The 24286-nt window shown below is 43.0% G+C and overlaps 2 protein-coding genes across 8 annotated transcripts in view; both read left to right on the forward strand.

Moving 5' to 3' along the window:
• Positions 1-7692, forward strand: part of GANC (glucosidase alpha, neutral C) — a 66711-nt gene extending 59019 nt beyond the window's left edge. For all 6 annotated transcript variants that reach the window (XM_070797341.1, XM_070797342.1, XM_019968594.2 and 3 more), the window contains 3 exons: positions 451-563; positions 3059-3162; positions 3769-7692. In XM_070797341.1, coding sequence (XP_070653442.1) covers positions 451-563; positions 3059-3162; positions 3769-3878 — 327 coding nt within the window. In that variant the 3' untranslated portion in view covers positions 3879-7692. The remainder of the gene's footprint in view (positions 1-450; positions 564-3058; positions 3163-3768) is intronic.
• A 7298-nt stretch (positions 7693-14990) lies between these two features.
• Positions 14991-24286, forward strand: part of CAPN3 (calpain 3) — a 56090-nt gene continuing 46794 nt past the window's right edge. For both annotated transcript variants that reach the window (XM_019968598.2, XM_070797346.1), the window contains exon 1: positions 14991-15560. In XM_019968598.2, the coding sequence (XP_019824157.1) occupies positions 15252-15560 (309 nt within the window). In that variant the 5' untranslated portion in view covers positions 14991-15251. The remainder of the gene's footprint in view (positions 15561-24286) is intronic.

Consider the following 24286-nt stretch of genomic DNA (forward strand, 5'->3'; position numbering starts at 1 on the left):
TGCAAAAGGGATCCTCCTACCAAAAGACAGTAGGAAGTAGGCACCATTCTCCAAATGGAGGTTCTTCTAAAGATAGCTAATCTCATCTATTATATTCTTTTTCCTTTTAACTTCAGTTTCACTGGGTGAACATTTCTTGACCTGTTGTCACATTTTAGGGCAGTATTTTTGAAATCACCTATGCCACTGACCATACTTCACAGTTTAAATCTCTTTCAACAAAGCCTAACTCTCTTTGCCTCCTCTTGTGTGACTTCCTTATTCATATTATTTCACAAATGGGTACTAAGTGTTTATATAGTTTATGATGACTTTGTACAGCTTTAATATTAAGCAGTTGTTCAACATAATTTTTCACAGATTTTGTAATCAGTTATTTCCTTTAGGGAGGGACAGTCTTTTCCAAGAAAACTATTACATGAGCATACTCTCTGTGATTCCACTCTCCAGGGTTCTGCCATGGGTGAATTCTATCTCGATGATGGGCATTCTTTCCAATACCTCCACCAGAAGCAATTCTTGCACAGGAAGTTTTCATTTTCCTCAGGTGTTTTGACCAACAGGTAATGGCAGCTGAAAGAGCCATGTGCTTTCATAAATAAATTATGCTATCCATTTGCTATCCTTAAATGCACAGCTAATGTTTTAAGGTACTATTTTTAAAAATTAATAATGAAGGCCATTTGTATTTTTCATCTTCTTTTCTTCGAGATTGATTAATGTATGATATAGAAATAAAATTTTAATATAAATATACAAGTATAGTATACAAATACAGTTGTAGTATATTTAAAGTATACGGTGTGATGACTTGATAAATGTATACATTGTGGAAGTATTCCCCTCATCAAGTTAATTAACACGTCCATCACCTCACATGTTTAACCTTTTTTTTTCCAGCTTTTGATGAGAACACAAGTTCTACTCTCTTAGCAAATTTCAGTTATGCAATACAGGATTATCAACTGTATTTGCCATGTTGGATATTTGATTCTCAAACCTTCTTCATCTTATAACTGAAAGTCTGTACTCTTCTACCAGCCTCTCCCTACTTCTCCCACCCCTCACCCCCTAGAAACCACCATTTTACTCTGTTTCTATGAGTTCAACTCTTTTTTCCTTTTTTTCTTTTTTTTTGCATTCCTCATATAAGTGATGCCATTCATCACTTTGTTGAATATTTCAGTCCACTTCTTGTACTGTTCAGGTCTGTGTTTTGTTAGATACTTTTTAATATTTTCCATATGTATTGAAATTCTCATTTTGTTCATGCACTGCTCTTTGAACTTGGTGAGCATCCTTATGACCATTGGTTTGAACTATCTATCAGGTAAACAATTTATCTCTATTTCAATAAGGTCAGTTTCTATAGATTAATCATGTTCTTTTGTTAGGAACATATTCTCCTGTTTCATCTGCCTTGACTCCTGGTGGTGTTTCTCACATTAGATAAGACAGCCATGTCTTCCAGTCTTTACAGACTGGCCTCATGTAGGAGATGATCCTCATTGATCAGCCTGTCCTGAGCTCCTTATAGCTTCCAGACCTTTGTGATTATCCACACTGCCATGTTTGTTTTAGTGACTGCCAGTAGTTAAGGATATGCTGAGACCCATCCGTATCCCAAGGGGCATATTTTAGTCATCACCTATATACAGGCTGATTAGAACCTTCAGGCAGTAGCTGGGAAAGTATGCAGTTAGATCCTTTCCGGGAAGAACCTGGGAGATGGATATTTTTGCCTGCTCCCTCTGCACTGAGCCCTGGGGGGATAGCCACACTGCCTATTAACAACTGCTTCTTTATTTGCTGTAATTAACTTCGTTGGCTCTCAGAGGGAGGTGATTTGAGGGCCTATCTCTCCAGGTGGGAGCCTTGAAAGGATGGACACTGGAAGTGTGATCCAAACCTTTTACTTTTCCTGGAGAAGCTAGGAGTTGCAAATTCCTTCCCAATTGTACGGGACTATGCCAGGGGTGGGCTTCCCTGGTAGCTCAGCGGTAAAGAATCCACCTGTAGTGCTGGAGTCACAGGAGATGCAGGTTCATTCCCTGGGTTGAAAAGATTCCCTGGAGGAGGGCATGGCAACTCACTCCAGTTTTCTTGCCTGGAGAATCCCCATGGACAGAGGAGCCTGGAGCCTACAGTCCATAGGGTCACAAAGAGTCAGATACAACTGAAGTGACTTAGCACGCAAACATGCCAGGGGTAGGGGTTATATGGGAAGTGTGTTTCAGCCTTTCCTGCTTGTTTTAATGTGGGTATTTTCTCAGTCACCCAATGTGCAGGAGTCACTCAGCTAGTTTTCTGGTTTCTCTCATAGAGAATTGTTCCATGTGTAGCTTTATTTTCAGTGCATCTGTTGGAAAAGAGAAATTCAGGAGCCACTCATGTTGGCACTTTGCTCTGGAGCCCCCGGGAGTACTTTTCAATCACTCTTATGAACATCCCTTCCTTATTGTCTTCATCTTCCTTTCCTTCCTTCTCTGAAAAATGAAAAAGAATTCAGTATAAATTCCTATTAATCCCATTTATTTATCTGTTCAAACATTCATTAAGGATCTGATTTCTTGCAATTTGATTGCAGCATCCAAGTCACATTTGGGACTTCAGTGTCCTTAAGTGATGTCCTTCCAAATGGTTTGTTAAAGGAAGACTGCTGGTTAGCTTGGGCTTCCCAGATGACTCAGTGGTAAACAATCCTCCTGCCATGACACAGGAGATGTGGGTTTGATCCCTGGGTCAGGAAGATCTCCTGGAGTAGGAAATGGCAACCTGTTTCACTATTCTTGCCTGGAAAATTCCATGGACAGAGGAGCCTGGTGGTCTACGGTTCATGGAGTTGCAGAGAGTCAGACATGACTGAGCACGTGTGCATTGGTTGGCTTGTCTTTGCATATAGAGTCGTCTTTTTCCATCTCTTCATCCTAGTAAATGTGACAGCTATATGTTTCATGCCTCCATAGGCATGAAGGATGGGAGGGGATGGTGATCTGGTAGCCAGTCCAAACCCCTGTTCCTCTCCTTTTCCTAATGTCATTTGTTGTATCTATTCCAGTTGTGCTGACGAGAGGGGTCATTATCCCAGCAAGTGTGTGGTGGAGCAGATCTTGGTCCTAGGCCTCAAGAAGCAGCCATCTTCTGTGACTGCCCACTCAGCTGGTAAGGAAACAGGCCACTTGGTTCTATAAGCATAGAAGTATTTGACATGAAGAGATGGTTAGTCTAAAACTGATGTAATGTGCTTAGCCAAGTGGACTCTGCTCTTTCTGGCAAGAGTCAAATATATTAGTATCTAGAGGGAACGAAGCCATCCTGCTTCTTTCTTCATCAACTGTCTTTCTGCTCATTGTAAGCTGTTAATATTTTCCTGAGGGAAATCATGTGAGGCTTGAAATAATATTGTAGCTTTTCTGAATATTTGGTTTAAACTGTAGGTATCTAAAGTCGTAGGGAATCCTACTGATATTTATTGACTTTCTTAAAGGACCTGGGACAGGATATATCTTTTTTCAACCTACTGAATTTGCTGGACAAATCACTTTGCTCCTTACAGTTTCTTTTCATTCAGTCTTTTACTCAAAACACTGGAGTGCTTCATGTTTTAAAAATTCATGGAAGTCCAGGAGTATAAGTGGTATTAATTTGGATTCTCCTATATGGAATATAAGATTTTATGACAGAGACAGAAACTTTTTAAATTCAAAGAAAAGACATTTCTTTCCTGGATAGTCAACAGACTTTCCCTTTTACTGTTTGGATCTCTAGATGGCAGCGCTCAGCCTGTGGCTTTTACGTACCATGCCACAACATCCACCCTAAAGCTGGAGACGCTCTCGCTGAACATTGGTGCGGACTGGAAGGTGCGCGTCCAGTGACGGAGCAGTGCACCTGGTGGCAGAGCCAGGAGCAGCGGCGCCTCTCCGCCTTCCCTGGGGCCTTTTATGCGATTTGTGCCACGTGCTAATTGACTTCTCTGGCTTAAAGTCAGCTTTCATTAGTCACAGTTTATTAGTGAACAGTAGATTTCAGATTTTTCAGATGTTACATTCTTAGACGTGCTGGGAATCATACTCTTGGTGTCACACACCACTTCGACATGCAAGTGGCCCAGAGACATTTATAGCATTCACAGACCTCGCGTTGCTCCCTGGGCCATGGCCTGGGGTATGTGCTGTGGCCCAGTGGGGAGCTTCTCTTTGAGCACAGCTGGGTGAGTTTGTTTTAAGTGACAGGTGGGCCAAGGCCGCCTTGTGGCCCATTTGTGAAAGCTCGTCTCAGTCCATGTGGCCAAGCCACTCCAGCTCCAGCAGCTGAGCTGCTCAAGGTCTCTCTCGAAGTGGACAGTGGCCTCTGGTAACCACCTCCCCCCACAGATCTCTTTTACCCACTTAGACATGGGCAAGGCAGCCCTTTTCTACTTGCACTGTATGTACTGCAGCAACAGGGAGTTACTCTACCTTACAGACTGAAAAGCTGGCTTAAAACTCAATATTCAGAAAACTAAGATCATGGCATCTGGTCCCATCATTTCATGGCAAATAGATGGGAAAACAATGGAAACAGTCATAGACTTTATTTTCTTGGGCTCCAAAATCACTGCAGATGGTGACTGCAGCCATGCAATTAAAAGATGCTTGTTTCTTGAAAAAAAAGTTATGACCAACCTAGACAGCATATTAAAAAGCAGAGACATTACTTTGCCAACAAAGGTCTGTCTGGTCAAAGCTATGGTTTTTCCAATAGTCATGTATGGATGACTTGGATCACAAGTGGGGAGAGTTGGACCACAAAGAAAGCTGAGCGCTGAAGAATTGATGCTTCTGAACTACGCTGTTGAAGAAGGCTCTTGAGAGTCCCTTGGACTGCAAGAAGATCAAACCAGTCAATCCTAAAGGAAATCAGTCCTGAATATCCATTGGAAGGACTAATGCTGAAGCTCCAATACTTTGGCCGCCTAATGCGAAGAACTGATTCACTGAAAAAGACTCTGATGCTCGGAAAGATTGAAGGCAGGAGAAGGGGACATCAGAGGATGAGATGGTTGGATGGCATCACCGACTTGATGGACATGAGTTTGAGCAAGCTCTAGGAGTTGGCGATGGACAGGGAAGCCTGGCATGCTGTAGTCTATGGGGTCGCAAAGAGTCGGTCATGACTGAGTGAACTAAAGTAAGAGACTGAATCAAAAACACAAAGGGAGTCTTTTACTTGTCATGTTTTTTGGGTCTCCAAAGTTCCAAATTAATCTTCTTAAAATTCTAATCTCTTAATATCGGTTTTATTAAATACTGTCTACTACCCAAAGATTATTTGTAACATGAGTAAACTGTAATTTAAATTAATAACATAAATACCCACCATCAAACTTCAGAATAAGAACATGGGACTAGACTGAGGGTGAGGTAAGTGAGACACTTGCCTGGGACAGAAAATATACGGGGATGCCCAAATTCACAGTAATCAAAATAAATAATACTTTAATGCAATATTTTAAAAATCAACACTAAAAGAAAAAAATCCATGATGAACAAATATCACAATTTTAAATAAGGATAGGATCAATATACCACATTTTGCATTTGACTCAGATCCCAGCGCAGCTCGGCATGGGCTGGAGCACTACACCACAGCAGCCCCTTGGGAGGTCCCCAGGGACTCCCTGCGGCTACAGCATCTGCTGGGGCAGCCTCGTATCCTAGCCCTCCTCAACATACACACTTGCTTATCAGGCATCCTCCACTTAGTAACTTGCCAACTGCCACCCCAGTGCCTTCTGTTCCCTGGACCCAATATCTACTGCCTGCCCTCTATGTATGCAGATCCTACCATCTGTCCAGGCACAACTCAAATCCCACTTCCCCATAGAGCCTTTCTAACTCCCTAACACCCACAACTCCCCTTTACCACAAGCAGTGATTTTGCCCTCCTGACAGGCAGCCCCACTTCTACATAACGTGCAGTCGGATGAACATTCTCTTGGATGGCCCCTCAGTGTTTCAGGTTCGTCTGTCTTGTTTCCCTATTAGATGGCATGTTCTCCAAGATCATGTTATATTTCTCTTATATCTGCCAGAGCACCCTTATACTTGACTTTTAGTAATGATTGGCTGACTGATGGATTGATTAAAAATTGAGAATTGAATATACTTGTTTCTGCTTGACTTTTAAGACATAGGACTCTTCCCTCCAGATATAGTAAATGTTGTGCATTTCCTGGTAGACACATTTCATTGTATCAGTTGAACTTTGCACTATATGTAAGTAACATAGACATATGCAGATTCTTTGTTCCTATTTCTGCAAGTTTTACAATTAAGGAGAAAGGAAGAAATCTCCATCGGCTGAAGTTTTATTTCCCAACTTCAGATTTCCCTGCCAACCTAATTGGAAAAGACCCTGATTCTGGACAAAATTGAAGACAGAAGGAGAAGGAGACGACAGAGGATGAGATGGTTGGATGGCATCACTGACTCTATGGACATGAATTTGAGCAAGTTCCAGGAGTTGGTGATGGACAAGGAAGCCTGGTGTGCTGCAGTCCATGGGGTCATAAAGAGTTAGACACGACTGAGCGACTGAACTGAAATGAACCTGAAAGCTGAATGTTCTTATCTAATATAAATGATGGTTTTTAATAGCATTTAATGGGAAATAGATAGGGAAACAGTGGAAACAGTGTCAGACTTTATTTTTTTGGGCTCCAAAATCACTGCAGATGGTGACTGCAGCCATGAAATTAAAAGATACTTACTCCTTGGAAGGAAAGTTATGACCAACCTAGATAGCATATTCAAAAGCAGAGACATTACTTTGCCAACAAAGGTCCGCTTGTCAAGGCTATGGTTTTTCCAGTGGTCATGTATGGATGTGAGAATTGGACTATGAAGAAAAAGCTGAGTGCCAAAGAATTGATGCTTTTGAAGTGTGGTGTTGGAGAAGACTCTTGAGAGTCCCTTGGACTGCAAGGAGATCCAACCAGTCCATTCTAAAGGAGATCAGTCCTGGGTATTCATTGGAAAGACTGATGCTAAAGCTGAAACTCCAATACTTTGGCCACCTCATGCGAAGAGTTGACTCATTGGAAAAGACTCTGATGCTGGGAGGGATTGGGGGCAGGAGGAGAAAGGGACGACAGAGGATGAGATGGCTGGATGGCAGCACTGACTCGATGGACATGAGTTTGGGTGAACTCCGGGAGTTGGTGATGGACAGGGAGGCCTGGCATGCTGCAATTCATGGGGTCGCAAAGAGTTGGACATGAATGAGCGACTGAACTGAACTGAAAGCTGAATAATCAAGACCTATCTTCAGATCAATATATATTGCATGTCTATTCATTTAAAATATTTTGGAAACAAGGAATGTAACAAGAACTGTAGAGTAAGTTAGTGAGGAACTTCTCTGTCTTGACCCAGAACTATACTGAAAGGTTTAACTAGACACATTGAATGGAGAAAAATACAGCCTGGGTGTTCTCGAATGTTCTCTGCTCTTAATCGCTTGTCACGTTTTCCCCATATCCTTTTTCTGATGCTAAGGTCCAGAGAGCTTTGACCAACTTGGGGCCAGGTTGATCTACAGTGTTCAGTTACCTTGTTGTGGCTGATTCTGGATATGCTTTCTCAGGAAACTGGATTTAATGTAATAAAGTAGAATCATTTCAGGAGTGATTCAAACAAAACTCTAAAATGAGTGTGTAATATGTCTTTCCTTTAAGACTTAAATGCCCTGAAATGAGCTGACAAATCAGTTTAAAAACAGGAACTGCTCAAAAGCAATATGGGCAAAGGTAATTCACAGAAGAAATTGAAACAGGCAAAATAAGTATGAAATATTGACTCATTGGAAAAAACTCTGATGCTGGGAGGGATCGGGGGCAGGAGGAGAAGGGGACGACAGAGGATGAGATGGCTGGATGGCATCACTGACTCGATGGACGTGAGTCTGAGTGAACTCCAGGAGTTGGTGATGGACAGGGAGGCCTGGCGTGCTGCGATTCATGGGGTCGAGAAGAGTCGGACACGACTGAGCAACTGAAATGAACTGACTGATGCTCAGCCCTATTAATATTTAAAGAAATTCAATAAGGGCTGCCTGATTGGCCAAGATTAAGATGAAACTGACATTGGCATAGGAGCTAGGCATTCTCATGCATCATTAGAAGAATTAGAATAAGTATAATCTTTCAGGATGGCAATCTGGCAATAGCATCAAAATTTTTAATTTGCATACTTTAACCCAACAATTCCACTTCAGATAAATTGCTCAGAGCTACTAATTGCAATGTGTTTTATACTGTTGAAAACCAGAAATAAACTGAATGTCCTTTAACAGGAGATTGGTTAAATATAACCCTTTCATACAGTGGAGTGTTATGCAACCATTAAAATAACAACCTATATATATCAACATAGAAGTATGTTCTGGATAAAATGTCTACTGAGTGACTTCATTTAAGTAAATAATAAACCAAAATTTGAGGTACCATCCTATACTGTGCAGAGTGAGAAGGACATAAAAAACAGCTCTCTCAGAACTGTTTCAGATTGAAGGAGGAAATAGAGAGACATGACACTAAATGTGTTCTCTCCTGGAACTAAAAAGGAAATTACTAGGACAGTTGGAAAAATTTGAATGGGATATTTTGATTACATGGTAATTTTCCTAATTTTGAGAATTGCACCATGATTATATAGAAGAATTTCCTTGTTTTAGGAAACACATGGAAGTATTGAATATTAAAGGGTAATGGGCCCTCATAGCTCTAACTTACTCTAAAATGGCTCAGAATATAATTTATGTATGTATGAGAAAAACAGAGAGAAAATCAGCAAAATGTGTTAAAAATGTTACAACGAAGAATCTGGATGAACCATGTACAGGAACTTCTTATACTATATTTTCAACATGCCTGTAAGTTTTAAACTATTTCAAAGCAAAGTTTTAAAAACAAAGGTGCTGAGCCATATCTCCATAGTATCCAGTAGCTGTAAAAAGTTTGGTTTCTATTATTGTAAAGGGTTATAAGGTGTGGCATGTAAAATAGGATGAAAAATGGGGTTAAGAATGAACTCCAGGGATTTCCCTGGTGGTTCAGTGGTAAAGAATCTGCCAGCCAATGTGGGGGACACAGGTTCTATCCTTGGTCTGGGAAGATTCCACATGCCACAGGGCAACTAAGCCCACGCACCACAACCACTGAGCCTAGATCTGTGCTCCTCAATGAGAGAAGCCACCACAACGAGAAGCCCTCGCACTGCAGCTAGCGAGTAACCCCTGCTCACTGCAACTGGAGAAAGCCTGTGCACGTCAATGAAGACCCAGCACAGCCAAAAATAAAAAAAAGAAGAATGAACTCCAGACCACTATGGAGAACAGTATGGAAGTTCTTTAAAACACTAAAAATGGAATTACCGTATCCATTTTTCTGGTTTTCAACAGTATAAACCACATTGCAATTAGTAGCTCTAAGCAATTTATCTGATTTATCTGAAGTGGAATTGTTGGGTTAAAGTATGCAAATTAAAAATGGATATGGTAATCCAGCTTCTGAGCATGTATCCATGTATCCATAAAGGATGAAAACATAATTAGAAAACATACGTGCACCCCAATGCTCATAGCAGCACTGTTTACAATAGCCAAGACATGGAAATAACCTAAATGTCCATCAACAGAGGAATGGATAAAGAAGATATAGTACATTTATACAATGGGATATTACTCAGCCATAAAAAAAGAAGTAAATAATGCCATTTGCAACAACATGGACAGACCTGGAGATTATCAAACTCTAAGGCAAGTAACTCAAGAAAGACAGATATCATATGATATCATTTATATGTGGAATTTTAAAAAATGAAAGAAATTAGTTTATTTACAAAACAGAAGTAGGCCCGTAGACTTAGAAAACAAACTTATGGTTACCAAAGGGAAAAGGGGGGTGAGGGGTAAATTAGGAGTTTGAAATTAACAGATGCCCATTACTATATATATAATAAACAACAAGCACCTACTGTATAGCACAGAGAACCATATTATATATCTTGTTAAAAACCTGTAACAGGAAAGAATCTGAGAAAGAATATACACACACACACACATACACACACATACATGTCTGAATCACTTTGTGTATACCTGAAACTAACACAACACTGTAATCAACTATTTACTTCAATTTAAAAAATTAAAAAGAAAAAAAAAATAAATAAAAAATTAAAAAGAATGAACTCTAGTACAAGAAAATACGTTTATTTCTGATGCAGCAGACCTCTTCAGATCATCAGATGAGCTGTTCCTCACTTGAGAAATGCCAGCCAGGCCAAGTCCTCTACTTCAGGGAACACAAATACCACACTCAGAGCACCAGGCCAGGAGACCCTGACTGCCCCCACCCTGCCCCCCTGCCAATGCTGTGGCAGCACTCTCTGAGCTTTTATATGTGTCTCCCCACAGAGGTCTTGTCTGACTGCAAGGGCTGACCAAGGAACCTTACATCCTGGTTAACTGAGATTGGCCTATCAGATATATAGGGAATAGCCATAGGGAATTCTGGAGTTTGGTCTGTGTGCAGAATTCCTTCACTTTTTCACATCCCTTTTAGTATCAGTGTATCATAATGATAGCAGAAACACAGTCAAAACACTTAAATATTTGGAGTTTAATGGCTTTTAGCTCATAATTGACCATCTTACCTAAAAGCCTTCTCAGTAATGAAACTGCTATGGCAACATCAAACTTTCCACTCTGCTTTTAAGATTTCCATCTATCACATCCTCTGAATGCCCAGCATAATTCCAGGGGTGGGAGGGAGGTGGCACTCTAGACTAAAATAACTTCTCAGCCTAGGGGATAGAAAGCCATCAGCAACTCTCCTGGAAACATTACAGTCTTAACCATAGACAATGGAGGCCGTATAACTGGCATTCTAGCAGAAATAAAGGAGACATTGGCATTTGATATCAGATCTGCCTGTCTTATGACCAGACTTGCTAAAGACTGCAGTGTCGCAGCAAGGCCAAGCCAGAGTCAGACAGCTGCTTCTCAACAGTTGTTTTCAGCACGGCCGATGGTGTTAGATTCCACTCCCATCAGAGGTAGGAGAAGGGAAGCCCTATTTATATACAGGAATCCAGCGATCTTATGCCTAATGCAGTTATTGGAGTCTTAGTTTTGCATTTACTCTTTCACTGATTATCAGGAGACCCAGGATCTAGCTTGGTTCTGTAGCGAACTGGCAGGGTGATCTTGGCCATGTCATTTAATCTCTCTAGGCCTGGATTTCCTCTTTTTTCAAGAAAAGAAATAATCTCTAAAATTCTGTGACTTTCCCATGACTTAACTAAAAATACAGTAGATAGCACAAGTTTTCTCACCTCTAAATTGGGATTTATCAAACCTGCAAGGTTGTGTACAGACTCAAAGTATTCCATGTGTATGAAAGGAAAAAAATAGTAACTTTGGAGAAACCTGGTAGATACCACCTTTGCCAAGTAATCAAGGTTGATATCACCAGTAATAAAATGCATCAATATTAAGTATTCCCACGTCTGATTTGATGCTGCTGCTGATGAGAAGGGCATATAACCTCTGTGATATTCTTCCCCCCAAACCATAACCTCAGTCTAATCACATGAAAATCAGACAAATTCAAGTCAGGGACGTTCTGCAACATACCTGACAAGTACACTTCAAAAGTGCCAAGTTCAGGAGAGATTGGAACTGTCGGGGATTGGAGGACACCAAGGAGACGCAACAATTAAATGCAGTGCAGATCAGATTCTGCAAAAGAAGGGGAAAAAAAAAAAAAAACTGCATAGTGGGAACACTGAAAAAAATCTAAACATATCTTGTAGTTCAATTAATAGTACCTTACCAACATTCATTTCTGAGTTTTGATCATTGTACTGTGGTTATATAAGGTATAAACATTAAGGGAGGCTATTGAAGGGCATTTGGGAACTCTGTGCTGTCTTTGCAATCCTTTTGTATGTCTAAAATTAATTTAAAAGTTTTAAAAACTATATGAAGTAGCTAGCTCACAGTAGGCATGTAATGAGTGGTAGGTGTTCTAATTATAAATGAATTCATTAATTCCGACAGTGTTGAGTTAAATGTTGGTGGGAGACAGGGATACACAATCATTAACTGCCTTGTTGGTGTAACAGGAGTCATTCCAGCCACAGATACTGCATAACTTAGGCTGAAATGTGTTATAAAAACTAGTCCTTCATTCTTTTTTTTTTCTTCATTCTTGAAGAGGCTTCTAGGAATTGAAATTTGCAGCTGTTTACATGCTCATTGTCTGCTTTTGTTTGTGGGCTCAGATTGGATTTTTTACTGAGAGCCTGAGTTTCTACAGCTGTGTAGATGAATAAACCTTGAGTCTGGACCTGCTGATCTGATAGGGGTTTTATCCACAACCATTGGTAAAGCAAACTGAATTCCACCTTGCACTCTGTGCGTTTGATATTCCCATCCTGCTATGACAAGAGGCTGATCTCCATCACACACCTGTCTTCATTACCCACAGATGGACCTGGCTTAGACAGTTGAGGAAAGAAAGATCAACTGTGTGTGGCCTGGAGACGCTCCTCCCCCAGGGGCAAATCAGCCAAGATACTTTAATTGCATTGGCAAAGCAATAAGAAGCAGAAGAAATTTCTTCTCACACAGAGAAGTTTCATTCAACAGATATGCAACATGTGTTTATTAAGAGCCTTCTATAGGCTTAGGTGAAGTCTTCATCTGAGACTTCACCTTCATCTGAGGGTGAAGTCAGTCTTTTTGGAGGCTCTTTTAGTGCAGGCAGGTAGGCACACCACACCTCTGATTGGAGACTGTGACCACACAGTCCTGGGCAGACACACTCACTGTACACATGGAAGATGTTCAGTAGATGCTCATAAAGTGAAAGCTGATTTGTACCAATGTCATTCAACCTGGTTTAACCCCAAAATAGTATTAACTTTGGTTCATCTCTAACAATTGTCAACTACAAACTGGCACTTGCCACGGACACTTGCCATCTACAAGGTTTAAACCATGCGCTATTGCAGCTGCTGACGTTCAACACGCCATGAAAGGAGTTCAGGGTGGAGAGCAGAAATAAAGCACTGTGCTCCATTGGGGGAGGAGGGAAACTAGCAGGACAGGTCTTCAGATAGCTAGATATGTTCAGGAGCCAATTTTATGAGCCCAATTCTCATATCTCTTCATATCTAGAAAAGCACTAAAACCCTTCATGGTAACGACTGTTCCTCATGACTAGCAAAAGCTTTATGAGACTAGCATAAACCTTCTAGAAAAATATGCGCTTGATTGCATGTATTCTCCCTTCCAAAATCACATATATACTGACCCTCCCTGCCTCTTTGGAGCAGTGTCTCAGAGCTATCTGAAGTGATGTCTCTCCAGCTTTAGGCCTCATTTTGCCCAAATAAAAACTTAACTTGCAACTCTCACATTGTGCATTTTTTTTAAGTTGACACAATAACAACATTTATTATGTGCTTAAGACAATCCTGGCACTATTTTAAATGTTTTACACAATTTGCTTAATTTTTACAACAAGTCAATAACAGAATGACTACCATTATACCCATTTTATAGGCAAGAAGACTGAGACATCAGATGAAAGGAAGAAGTAACCTACTTAATCATGGAGAAGGGAATGACAACCAACCCCAGTATTCTTCCCTGGAAAATCCCACAGACAGAGGAGGCTGGCGTGCTACAGTCCATAGGGTCACAGAGACGGACATGACTGAGCGACTAACACACACACTCCACCTACAGCTGCACAGGCATAGCAAGAGAGCAGAAAGCCTAAACTGTGAACCCAGACATCAGCTTCACATGCTCCCTCCTCTGCTCTACTCTTCAAGAGTAGCAGTAAAGACCCTTGGGCTTTTCCTTGGAGGGATGGGAGAATGAGCTTATGGTTCCTACAAGCTGTAACTCCAGACCTAGGGCTCCTCAAAACTGCAACCCTGGTGATCATGAGCCTGGTAATTCTCCCTATTCCAGCTATCACTTCCCCACTTCTCTCATAGCCTCTAGCCTTGGGCTGATGAGGTGGTCACATGGGGACAGGTGGGACTGCAGTCTGGGACTAGATTCCACTCAGCCACACTTGGAATGTGGCCATCTCCTTACAACCTGGGTAGCAGCTACCATGAGCAGAAGACAAGGTGGAGGCCAGGCAGGCAGTTCCCTTCCCCAGAGCCACTTGTGCCTGAAGCCACCTCTTTAGGTATCACATGCCAGGACTTGACAGCCAGCCTGGCTCAGTATCCAATTCCGACTTCTGACTCAGATGCCTAATGTGGCATGCCTGAATATGCTGTGCTCAGGTGCACTTTTTGTAAAGGATCTGGTTCCAGTGTTGATTTGGAGAGGTGGGGAGAGACAAGTGATGCCTAGGTCAAGAAGAGACAGGGATTTTCTCAGCTGAGAACTCTGCTGAGTGGCCTTTTCCACCCAGACGGTTTCACTGAACGCTGACATCAGAACATTCTAGAAGAGATACCAAATCAAGTCGAATAATGTTCTGATATCCTAGAATTTTCAAAAGTAAAAACCGTGTTCTTAAAAATGCTTAGAATATTCTCCTAGAATTCAGTATTTCACATCCACACTCGCTAGCTTTTCTCAATCTTGTTCTCCATTAATCTGGTGGCCAATAGTTTGGTAGTCCGCTGATTCAATACTGCATCTGCCATTCTTTGCTAATTTTCAGTTTCAACGTACTCAAATATTCCCCTTTCATTTCCTGATAACATCAGCACTTCATGGCAACACAGGGACATCCCTGACCAGGTCCTTCTCTCTCTATCACGCAGGCTAGCTGCACCACTACCCTCTCTATTGCTCTCATACTCATGATCTTTCTTCATGTCTATTTTTGGTCTTCCTGGCTCAAGCTTCTTTGGGCCACTGAAACATAACCCTCACTCTCTTTCTCTCCCTCTGGTATGTATGCTGCTGGTTGGAGCCCCCCAGGTAAAAACTGCTGCAGAAATCCTTTAGTGCTCCTTCCTCAGGAAAACTGATGGCTTCCGGACCACAGCTCAGTTTTTAAGCTGGACGACCTTCTGATGGGTTTTAAACTTCGAATTGGATGTGGACATTTTTCTTTCTGATGACAGAATCACTGGAACTTCCCCTTTGCAGTTGCTTCCTTTCCTTAAAGGTAGCTGAATCTTGCTGTCTTTAAAAACCTTTTCTTTCCAAATTTGCCTGCCATGCCGACCGTCATTAGCGCCTCTGTGGCCCCACGGACAGGGGCTGAGCCCATGTCCCCAGGGCCCATCGCCCAGGCAGCCCAGGACAAGGGCACCGAGGCAGGGGGTGGAAACCCAAGTGGCATCTACTCAGCCATCATCAGCCGCAATTTTCCCATTATTGGGGTGAAAGAGAAGACATTCGAGCAGCTTCACAAGAAATGTCTGGAAAAGAAGGTTCTTTTTGTGGATCCTGAGTTCCCACCGGACGAGACCTCCCTGTTTTACAGCCAGAAGTTCCCCATCCAGTTCGTCTGGAAGAGACCTCCGGTGAGTAGCTGACTGCTTGCTGCTTGGGTTTTTTTCCCTCAGAGAAAACCTCCTACTCAGCACCTCCCCACAGCACAGCTCAGGGAGGCACAGGGCACTGGGTGGAGGATCCTGGAGCAGCTCCATGGGGCTCTGTCCTCAGGGGAGGAGGGCTCATTCTCACTCCTTGCTCTCTTTCTGAAAAAAATCTTTGTTTTTTTACAAAAGCAATTGGAACTCAATTTAATTCACCCTATAAAAAGGAAATATTCCTTTCCCAGAACAAATTCCAAACTAGAATATCCAAACAACTTCCAAAATTCTGACCTGGAGAGGAGTCCAGATCTACTCTCTGTTGAGTGGCTGCATCTTATTAAGATTTTTTTCACTCTCTCATGGGAGGGTGAAAATTGTGATGTTCATTTTAGTTTGCCAGTGGCCATGTTTTTCTGAAATACAGTCCTGAAAAGAGGAAAGTGGCAGCGAAGACTACTTTTTCGAGCACAAAATGTTAGGATTAGAAGAAGACCTAGCCATCATTTGTCCTCACCTCCTGAATGAGGAAATAAAGACACACCACAGCAAAGCCTATTCAGGACACGCATGACAGCCTGGATGAAAACCTTTTCTTAACGGCTGTTCCAGCCTCTGGCTTCCATGTATAGCGATCTACCAGAAGGCAAGTCACATTTCCCAGGCTTCCTTCTCTGATCACACCTCTGGCATGACCCTTTCTTTAATTCAATAAATATTTTTGAATGTCTTCTAGAGCCAGAAGCCAGGCAAGCAACTGAGGAGTCAGTGTAAATAAGAAAAACAAAAATTCCTGCCCACCTGCAGCCAAGAGTCCTGAGGGCAAGACATGCTTTGAACAAGACAGATGAATTTCAGGAGACAACGTTCAGGGTGCCATGGGATCAGAAGGCAAGGAGAGTTAACCTAGGCCAGAGAGAGAGAGAGCCCCTCCTGAGGAACTCATGTTATCTGAGTGCTGTTTTTTAGCTTCATCAGGTTAAACTGGATAAACCTCGCTGTAGTGTGTCTTTATTTCCTCATACAGAAGGTGAGGACAAATGATGGCTGGGGCTTCTCCTTCTAATCCTAACATTTTGTGCTTGAAAAAGTAATCTTCGCTGCCACTCTCCTCTTTCCAGGGCTCTGTATTTCGGAACCACATGGCCACTGGCAAACTAAAAAGAAGCACTGGGGCCCGGTGCTATTCATGAGCCATGTGTTTCATTTTAACCTGAGATGAAATAGCCAGCAACCCTGCCTTCATGCTGTGTGTTCCACAAGGGCCCCACTCCCCACCTACCGGTTCTGTGGTCAGGTCCATGACTGTCTTGAGGGCCCTCGGTTTAGAAGAGAGAATTGGAAAGGACTTCATTCCCCAACCCAGTCACTGCCCTGCTGCCAGGGCACAGGGACACATCACATCCCTGCTGAAATACCTTCAACCACATCGCTCTCCCTACCCCCGCCCACAGGCCTTGAGATCAAACTCCCTACCTGGGGGATTGCCTCTCCTCCAGCCAGCCCGGCCTCCCTGTCCATCTCTCCTTCACCCTCTCCCCTGGACCCTGACACACATAGCTGCTCTGTTGTCCCAAGTCTTCTCATACCTCTCAGCCTTTGCTCCTGCTGTCTGCCTGCCATGCCCTTCTTGTTTTTATCTGCTTTGTTCTTCCTTACCCTCGCTGTGAAAGGGTATATACCTGTGAAAGGGTATATACCTTATACCTCGCTCAGGTATCACTTCCAGCTTTCTCACGGCCTTTCCCATCAGCTGACAGGGGGAGCATTCTCATTCCTCTTCGGAGCCCCTCACCCAGCAAAGCACCTGGCCCGCAGTAGGCACTCAGCTGCTGGTGGTCAATGAAAGCCCACATCACAGAGCACTGACCTCTGAGAGGGGACAGTCCTGTGTTCTAACCTAATCATTCCTAAAAGCCTTTTCTAACAGGACTACAGAGACAAAACCTAAAAAAACTTACAAATACTGCTTTTAGTGAAATTGTTGGTGGATTTTAGCCTTAAAACTTAGACCTACACATTAATAAACATGCTTTAAATGGGTTTGTTATGCTCTAGGCCCTAGATGGGTCCCGAAACAAACTGTCATTGTCAGTGTGAAAGGAAGGCCATGAGAAGCCTTGTCCTAAATTGTGCTCCCACCACCACCACCCCTCCAAGTCCAGAACTTTGTATTGTCTCTAAAGGTCCAGATAGCAAAGCCCACTCTCTGTTAAAATGTCCCTATTTCCTCTGAGGTTAAGTTTTGGGGAACGCTGCCTCTTGGGTTCATTGGTATAAGCTAGAATACAGAATTAGAGATGGTAAGCCTTGGAATATCTTGGAGATGTGGTCCATCCAGCCCCTTCACCTACAGGTGATGTGATTAAGGTCCAGAAAGGGCATATGACTTATCTACAGTCACACAGCAACGAGATTGAGACTGAACTACTGCGTTGACTCGAACTTTCTGAAATGTAAAGCACTTCTTGGAGACATAGTTTTCCGTGCATCTCATAGATGTAGTGACCTTTGTCAGGCTCATACAGTCTGAAAAGAGGACTATATCCTATGAGAGGCCCTTCTTGCTTTTACTATCAAAAGCACAGAGTCAGTCAACACCAATCTGAATTTTTATTCACAATCAAGTATTGCTTATTACAATCAGGTGGTGATGATGATGATAAAGGGAGAATTCCTCATGACAAACTATGATTCTAGTTAAGATAAACGGCTGAACATCAACCTTTTCCACTTAAAGGAAGAGAGACACAGGCCACGCACCCTCCTGCGATCTCTCCTCACCCGCACCAGGCACAGCCTCACTGCCTTTCCCCCTCTAATAGAGAGCATCACACATTGAGTCTCCAAACCAAACAATCTGATTCCTTCACACTTTACTTACAGCATCTATTTCTACGATCAGAAAGCAACCAAACCTTACACCACTTCCCAATTGTTAAGCCAAATTTTCTTGATGACAAACCCCCGGGCAGAGAAGAGTGGTTCTAGAAAGGGCTTCTGGGAGACTGATGACTCTTGCCCAGCATCACTGGGGACAGGTGTGGGGTGAAACCCGTGTTCCATTCCACGCTGTGGGGGCTGCGGTCATACAACATTCCTGGCCTCTCTCCTCCCCTCGGGTGGGGCAAGCGGGGAGGGTGGGTTCGTAAAGAGAACACAACCTGTGAAGCCCAACATTTTCCTTTCTTTTTCCTCCTGGGAACAAGCTACCTGCTGTTCCTTGTGGCAAGTTTCCCAAAGGCAGGTCCCTGAGGGGAGTCCTCAGACTCCCTGAGACTCATACATACTGGCAAATAGTATGATCACAATTAACCCTAAGAACTCAACACAACGATAACTATTCTAAGTGCTTCCACATGTTAACTGATTTTATCTTCACAACAACCCGGAGAGGTGAGTACTATTATTGTTCCCAGGCATTCTGGCTATAGAAACTCAACTCTTAGCAACAAAATCTATCTAAGTGGGCTTTAGAAGCCAAGATCAGACTTATGAACAATATATGTAGCATTTTCGACTCCCACCTGCCTTACACATTTGTCTCATTTATCCATTGGTTCAAAACTCAGGCACAGAAGTGGGGTGTCATTTACTGGGTTCTCCACAAGCCACAAAAGGAATTGGGCAGTGTCTAAGGGGTTTGGGGCCCTGGAAGCAGCAGCCCCTGTGAGCTAGAGGTAGAATGGCAGAGTGGCTAAGAGCCCAGTCCTGACCTGAGGTCAGATTCTGATACATAACACTTGGGTAATCTTGACCACGTACTCTTCTCTTTGCCTGTCACAAGTTCCCCCATCAGAAAATGAGGAATAATCCTAATAAAAGGACCCATCTCACAACATTGTTGTGAAGATTGCATTAATCCATACCAAAGACTTACAGGTGCCTGGCACGTGGGGGAGTGCCCATGGACTTAAAATGCTCCCAATATGACTAGATGTGCAGCCTCTAAAAAGGGCAATGCCAGAAACATCTTTCCAGCTTCATCTGTGTCTCGAGCAACAAGATACTAGTCACGGTAATGTATTTGAGTACTTTGTCCCTGATCTGAATGAAGTGGTCTGACTACTGTGAGGATTTATGTGTGAACCATCTCCTGTGGGCAGGTAACTGCTTGTCCTTTTGGGCAATTCCAATCATCCCCCATCAAATACAAAAGTGCGTTTGATTGTGAAATGTGAGTGCATCATGGGAGTGTGAAGGTGACCACATAATGGGGGATCACAATGCCCTGGGGAACATGGCTGCTCACTCAGCGACTGGCTCTAACAACCTCGGGACTAAGGAGGCGAGCAAATGTTCCCATTTCCCCATCTGCTTTTGCCTTGTGCATTCCACGTTATTTCTCCACACTCTCCTGCAATCACTGTTAAAATCAGGGACAACTTAAATCCCTTTTGCTTTTGGAGGGGAGAGGCGTGAGGGGCCAGCTGCAAGACCTGTGCATTTGGTGTCCTCCTTACCCTTGGGAATGTGGGATCCCCAAATCACTCCACAGTGACCCAGAGGCCTATGAGGGAATTCTCCCTTGGGAAGCAGCATCTCCCTTCCTGGTGCCTCTGCCCTTCCTGGTGCCTCTGCCCTTCCCTCCATAGGCAAGTTGACTCACATCCTCTTGTGGCTTAGGGCACAGGGGTTCCGTGTGGTGCAGACCCTCCAAGTCAGCTCAGCTCACTAAGGCCTCCAGCAACAGGGACTGGCAACATGTTCCTGAGCCTCCCTTGTCTCTGACCCTAGACAGAGTTTCCTTTCAGTAAATTCTGTCTCATTCCAGCCCCACCCTAACCTGGATCCCAGAGAAGGAGGGGTCAACTCTATTTGGGAGCCAGGTTAAGTCAGACTTCAGGTTAAACTGCACTTGATGGATTCAGTCTCAGTGTCTCTTGGCTCTGCTAAGAGAGGTTATAGTGTATTTGGGCCTCCCATTCACAGCTGAGGTCAAAACTGCATCATTGACATACTGCTATTACTCTTTAGTTACTCTTCAAGTCTGACTTTTTGAGATCCCATGGACTGAAGCCCACCAGGCTCCTCTATCCATGGGACTTCCCAGGCAAGAATATTGAGTGGGTTGCCATTTCCTTTTCCAGGGGATCTCCCCAACCCAGGGATCAAATCTGTGTCTCCTGCTTGGCAGGCAGATTCTTTACCGTCTGAGCCACCAGGGAACCCCTTGTTGATATACAGCCACCTCTAATTCATCCCTTCAGCTCTTCCCCTAGGAAATCTGTTTTCCCTTCCTCCTCTGCCCTCTAAGCTCCTAGGGCTGACAGCTGGGACTCTGCATTTTCCCTGAGCCACTTTCTGCTCAGCTTTCTTTGTTTTCACTGGCTCTTGGGAGTTGGGGAAATTAACCACCTTTTCCTGATCTCCAGATCTAGTGTTCTATAATTTGCTGGCAGTAGCTGGGCCTCTAGCCATAGGCTGTCCAATTACCTTTTCCTCTCACGTCCTGTTCCCATGCCATCCATTCAGGGCCCGACCCTTTGCCAGTTCAGAGCTGGGTCTCAGCTTCACCCACCTGTCTCTAGTGTATGCCTTCCCTCTAACCTGTTATTATTATTACAGCCCATATCTAGTTGTGCTTTGCCCTGTTATTCTAACCTGGCTGTCAGCCTTGCTCTTCTGCTTCCTTGGGTCAGCTAGTTCCCTCTGCCTAGACCTGAGGAAACTTCTTTCCCAGACAGACAGAAGTCCCTTTGTACTCTGAACAGGCAACTTTGTCTCTTTATAGTTCCAAACCTGGAAATTTCTTGAATTACACTCTTTTTAAGGATAGAGTTTAGATAAGTTTTCCATGCTGTAATTTATCATGAACTGTCTTTCACCAAGTCTAGAAGATTCTGATGCTGGTACTTTCTTGATCTTATCAGAGGGTATCCCTGGAAGGTCACAATCACCACCCAGCTGAATGCAATTGAAGGAAGTTTCTAATGTAAGATGTGTAACAATTTCAGGAATATTAAAATATGAGGGGGGAAAAAGTGCCTTTAGAATGGAGAAATAAGACAAATAAGACCCCTTTTCTCCTAAACTCAGAGTTCTGCCATCCCCTTCATACTCCTCTTCCCAAACCATTTCTTTCTCCTGGGCTCCTATCTGCCTGAATCCAACCCCTGAAGCTGGACTTTGCTGCTGTCTGTCTGACCTGGTCCCCTGCCCCTTCCCAAGTCCCCACTATCCAGGCAGAACTAACTTCTCCCTGTCCCAAGTTGTTACACCAGACAAAATTTTAAAATAAAATAGGACTTCCCTGGTGGTCTAGTGGGCTTCCCTGGTAGTTCAGCTGGTAAAGAATCCTCCGGCAATGCGGGAGACCTGGGTTTGATCCCTGGGCTGGGAAGATCCCCTGGAGAAGAGAAAGGCTACCCACTCCAGTATTCTGGCCTGGAGAATGCTATGAACTGTGGTCCACTAGTTAGGGATCCACGCTTCCAATGCAGGGGGGCAAGGGTTCAATCCCTGGTTGGGGAACTAAAATCCCACATGCTGCATGGAACAGTCAAAAACGAAACTAAAATAAATCATTACATTCTCCAGGTTAGGTCTTATTACCACAAAATTATCTTTGATATTTTATACATGTTTATCCAAATGTGCTTTTATATGTCAGTCCTCAGCATGGTGGAATCTTCAGCTTCTCTCTTCAAGAGGAAAACACCCAAGGAAAATGTAGGAAGATTCTTGTAATCACAGGAAGATAGCTGGACATGGTTGTTTTCTGGGGGAGAAAAAGAAAAAAAAAATGCTGATTTACTTACAAGAGAAAGGAGAGCTAGAACAGAAACCAAAATGGGGTGGGGGAAGCAACAAGGTAGGAGGCTTCACCTGCCAGGGTCAGACCCCCCTTGACCTGAACCTCAAAGATCCCTTTATTGATGAGCTTGTGAAATGCTAGAGGCAAGTATGTGACTTTCCTCAGTAAAGGATGGAAGTTAGTGTTTAGATTTTCACAGGCTGGATTGGGCCAGCACACCCGCAAATCAGAATGTGGAAAGCACAGGAATGGGGAAAGGAGAGAAGCATGAAGAAGCAAGTGGGGGCAAGGAGGGCCTGACCTCTCAGAGGCTGTGAATGGGGGTTCAAGATCTCCAAGGAACCACGAGGCCTCAGCTCACACCTGGGAAGCATTCTACTTTTTTAAAAAAGCTGACACTTCTTTACCATTTTCATCCAAACTTCAGATTTAAATAATCACGATAGAACTTTTAGAAGTGTACTGTATACCCCCAGAGCACCAGGAATATATAGTATATATTATACAGGAGTATAAAAGCTGCTATAAAAAACTCATTATAAATCATAGAATTGAAAATGTTTGGAAACTACTGCTTTCCACCACTCCAGATAGAGGGGCTCCTTTCCTGATGTTAAGGTTTTGAAGGCAAAACGAAGTCCCCATCTCCTTCCTGCATTAACCTTTCACAGTCTGAAAGTTCATGCTTATTTCCAGCCAGAACTTTTCCGGCCACAATTTTAGCACATTATATCCAGCTCTGACCCAGCAGACAGTGAAACAGAGTCATCTGGTTTCCTCTATATTGTAATTCTCCCTATTTGTGAATAATGCCATCCTTCCTTTAGTTGCTTCAGATCAAATCGCCATTCCTCTGACTCTAAAGGAAGTGGTTTTTCCCTCCCTGGAGATGTCAATGCTGTGATCCAGGATTAGTTGACCCTTAGGACTTCTTTATTTGTGAATTCACCTACTCATTGAAATTTATTTGTAACCCCGAAGTCAATATCCATAAGGCTCCTTCAGTCATTTGCTGACATGTGTAGGGCAGTGAAAAATTTGTCTCCCTCCATACACGTTCCTAACTGAAGTCAGACAAGGTGACCCTCTGCCTGCTAGTTTCAGCTCTCAGACTGTAAACAAGAGTCCTTCTCATAGTTTGTTTGGTGTTACATTTGGTCACATTTCAGTACTTTTTATTGCTGATTTCTCTTTTAAAATGCCCCCCAACGTGCTGTGCCAAAGTACTATTTAGTGTTCTAAAGTGCAAGAAGGCTGTGATGTGCCTTAAGGAGAAAATACGTGTATTAGATAAGCTTCATTCAGGCATGAGCTATGGTGCTGTCAGTTCAATGTTAATGAATTAATAACACATATTAAATAAGGTGTCTTTAAACAGAAATACACATAAAATAAGGTTGTATATTGATGGGTTGATGAAAATCTTGTGATCAGAGACTCCCAGGAATCTAATACTGTATTTCCATCTTCCATCCATATTCATTAACTGAACATTCACAGTGAGTTTATAGAACCTAACTACCATGAATAATAATGAGAATCAACTCTCTTCCTATGTTCTCCCTATTCCTGAGGATCACAGCTTGAAATAATACCCTATGAACAGTGTGATCAATAGGAAACACTGCAACATATTTTAATCCATTGCAGTCGTTATTCTTTTTGATGTTCAAATTGTCCCATCTTCAGACAGTGTTGCCTGTTATCACTTGACATGACACCATTCATCTTCAACTGCTTCCTTGTTTTCTGGCCGCAACAAAAAGTCCCAGGCCCGTCTTGTACATTCTTGCTCTAGAACCTGGAATGAATCATTTCTTTAAGGAGCCTGGTTCCTTTTAGTCTGAACTGGAGTTGAAAAAAAGGAGTGAAATGTAGAACACAGCTGACCGTTGACTTCCTAGGACCCAGGGCTTGCCCTTTACATCAGCACCCCGGATTTGGAAGCTTTCTGACA

This window comes from Bos indicus, chromosome 10 (assembly GCF_029378745.1).
Source record: "Bos indicus isolate NIAB-ARS_2022 breed Sahiwal x Tharparkar chromosome 10, NIAB-ARS_B.indTharparkar_mat_pri_1.0, whole genome shotgun sequence".
In the NCBI taxonomy this organism is placed as follows: Eukaryota; Metazoa; Chordata; class Mammalia; order Artiodactyla; family Bovidae; genus Bos; species Bos indicus.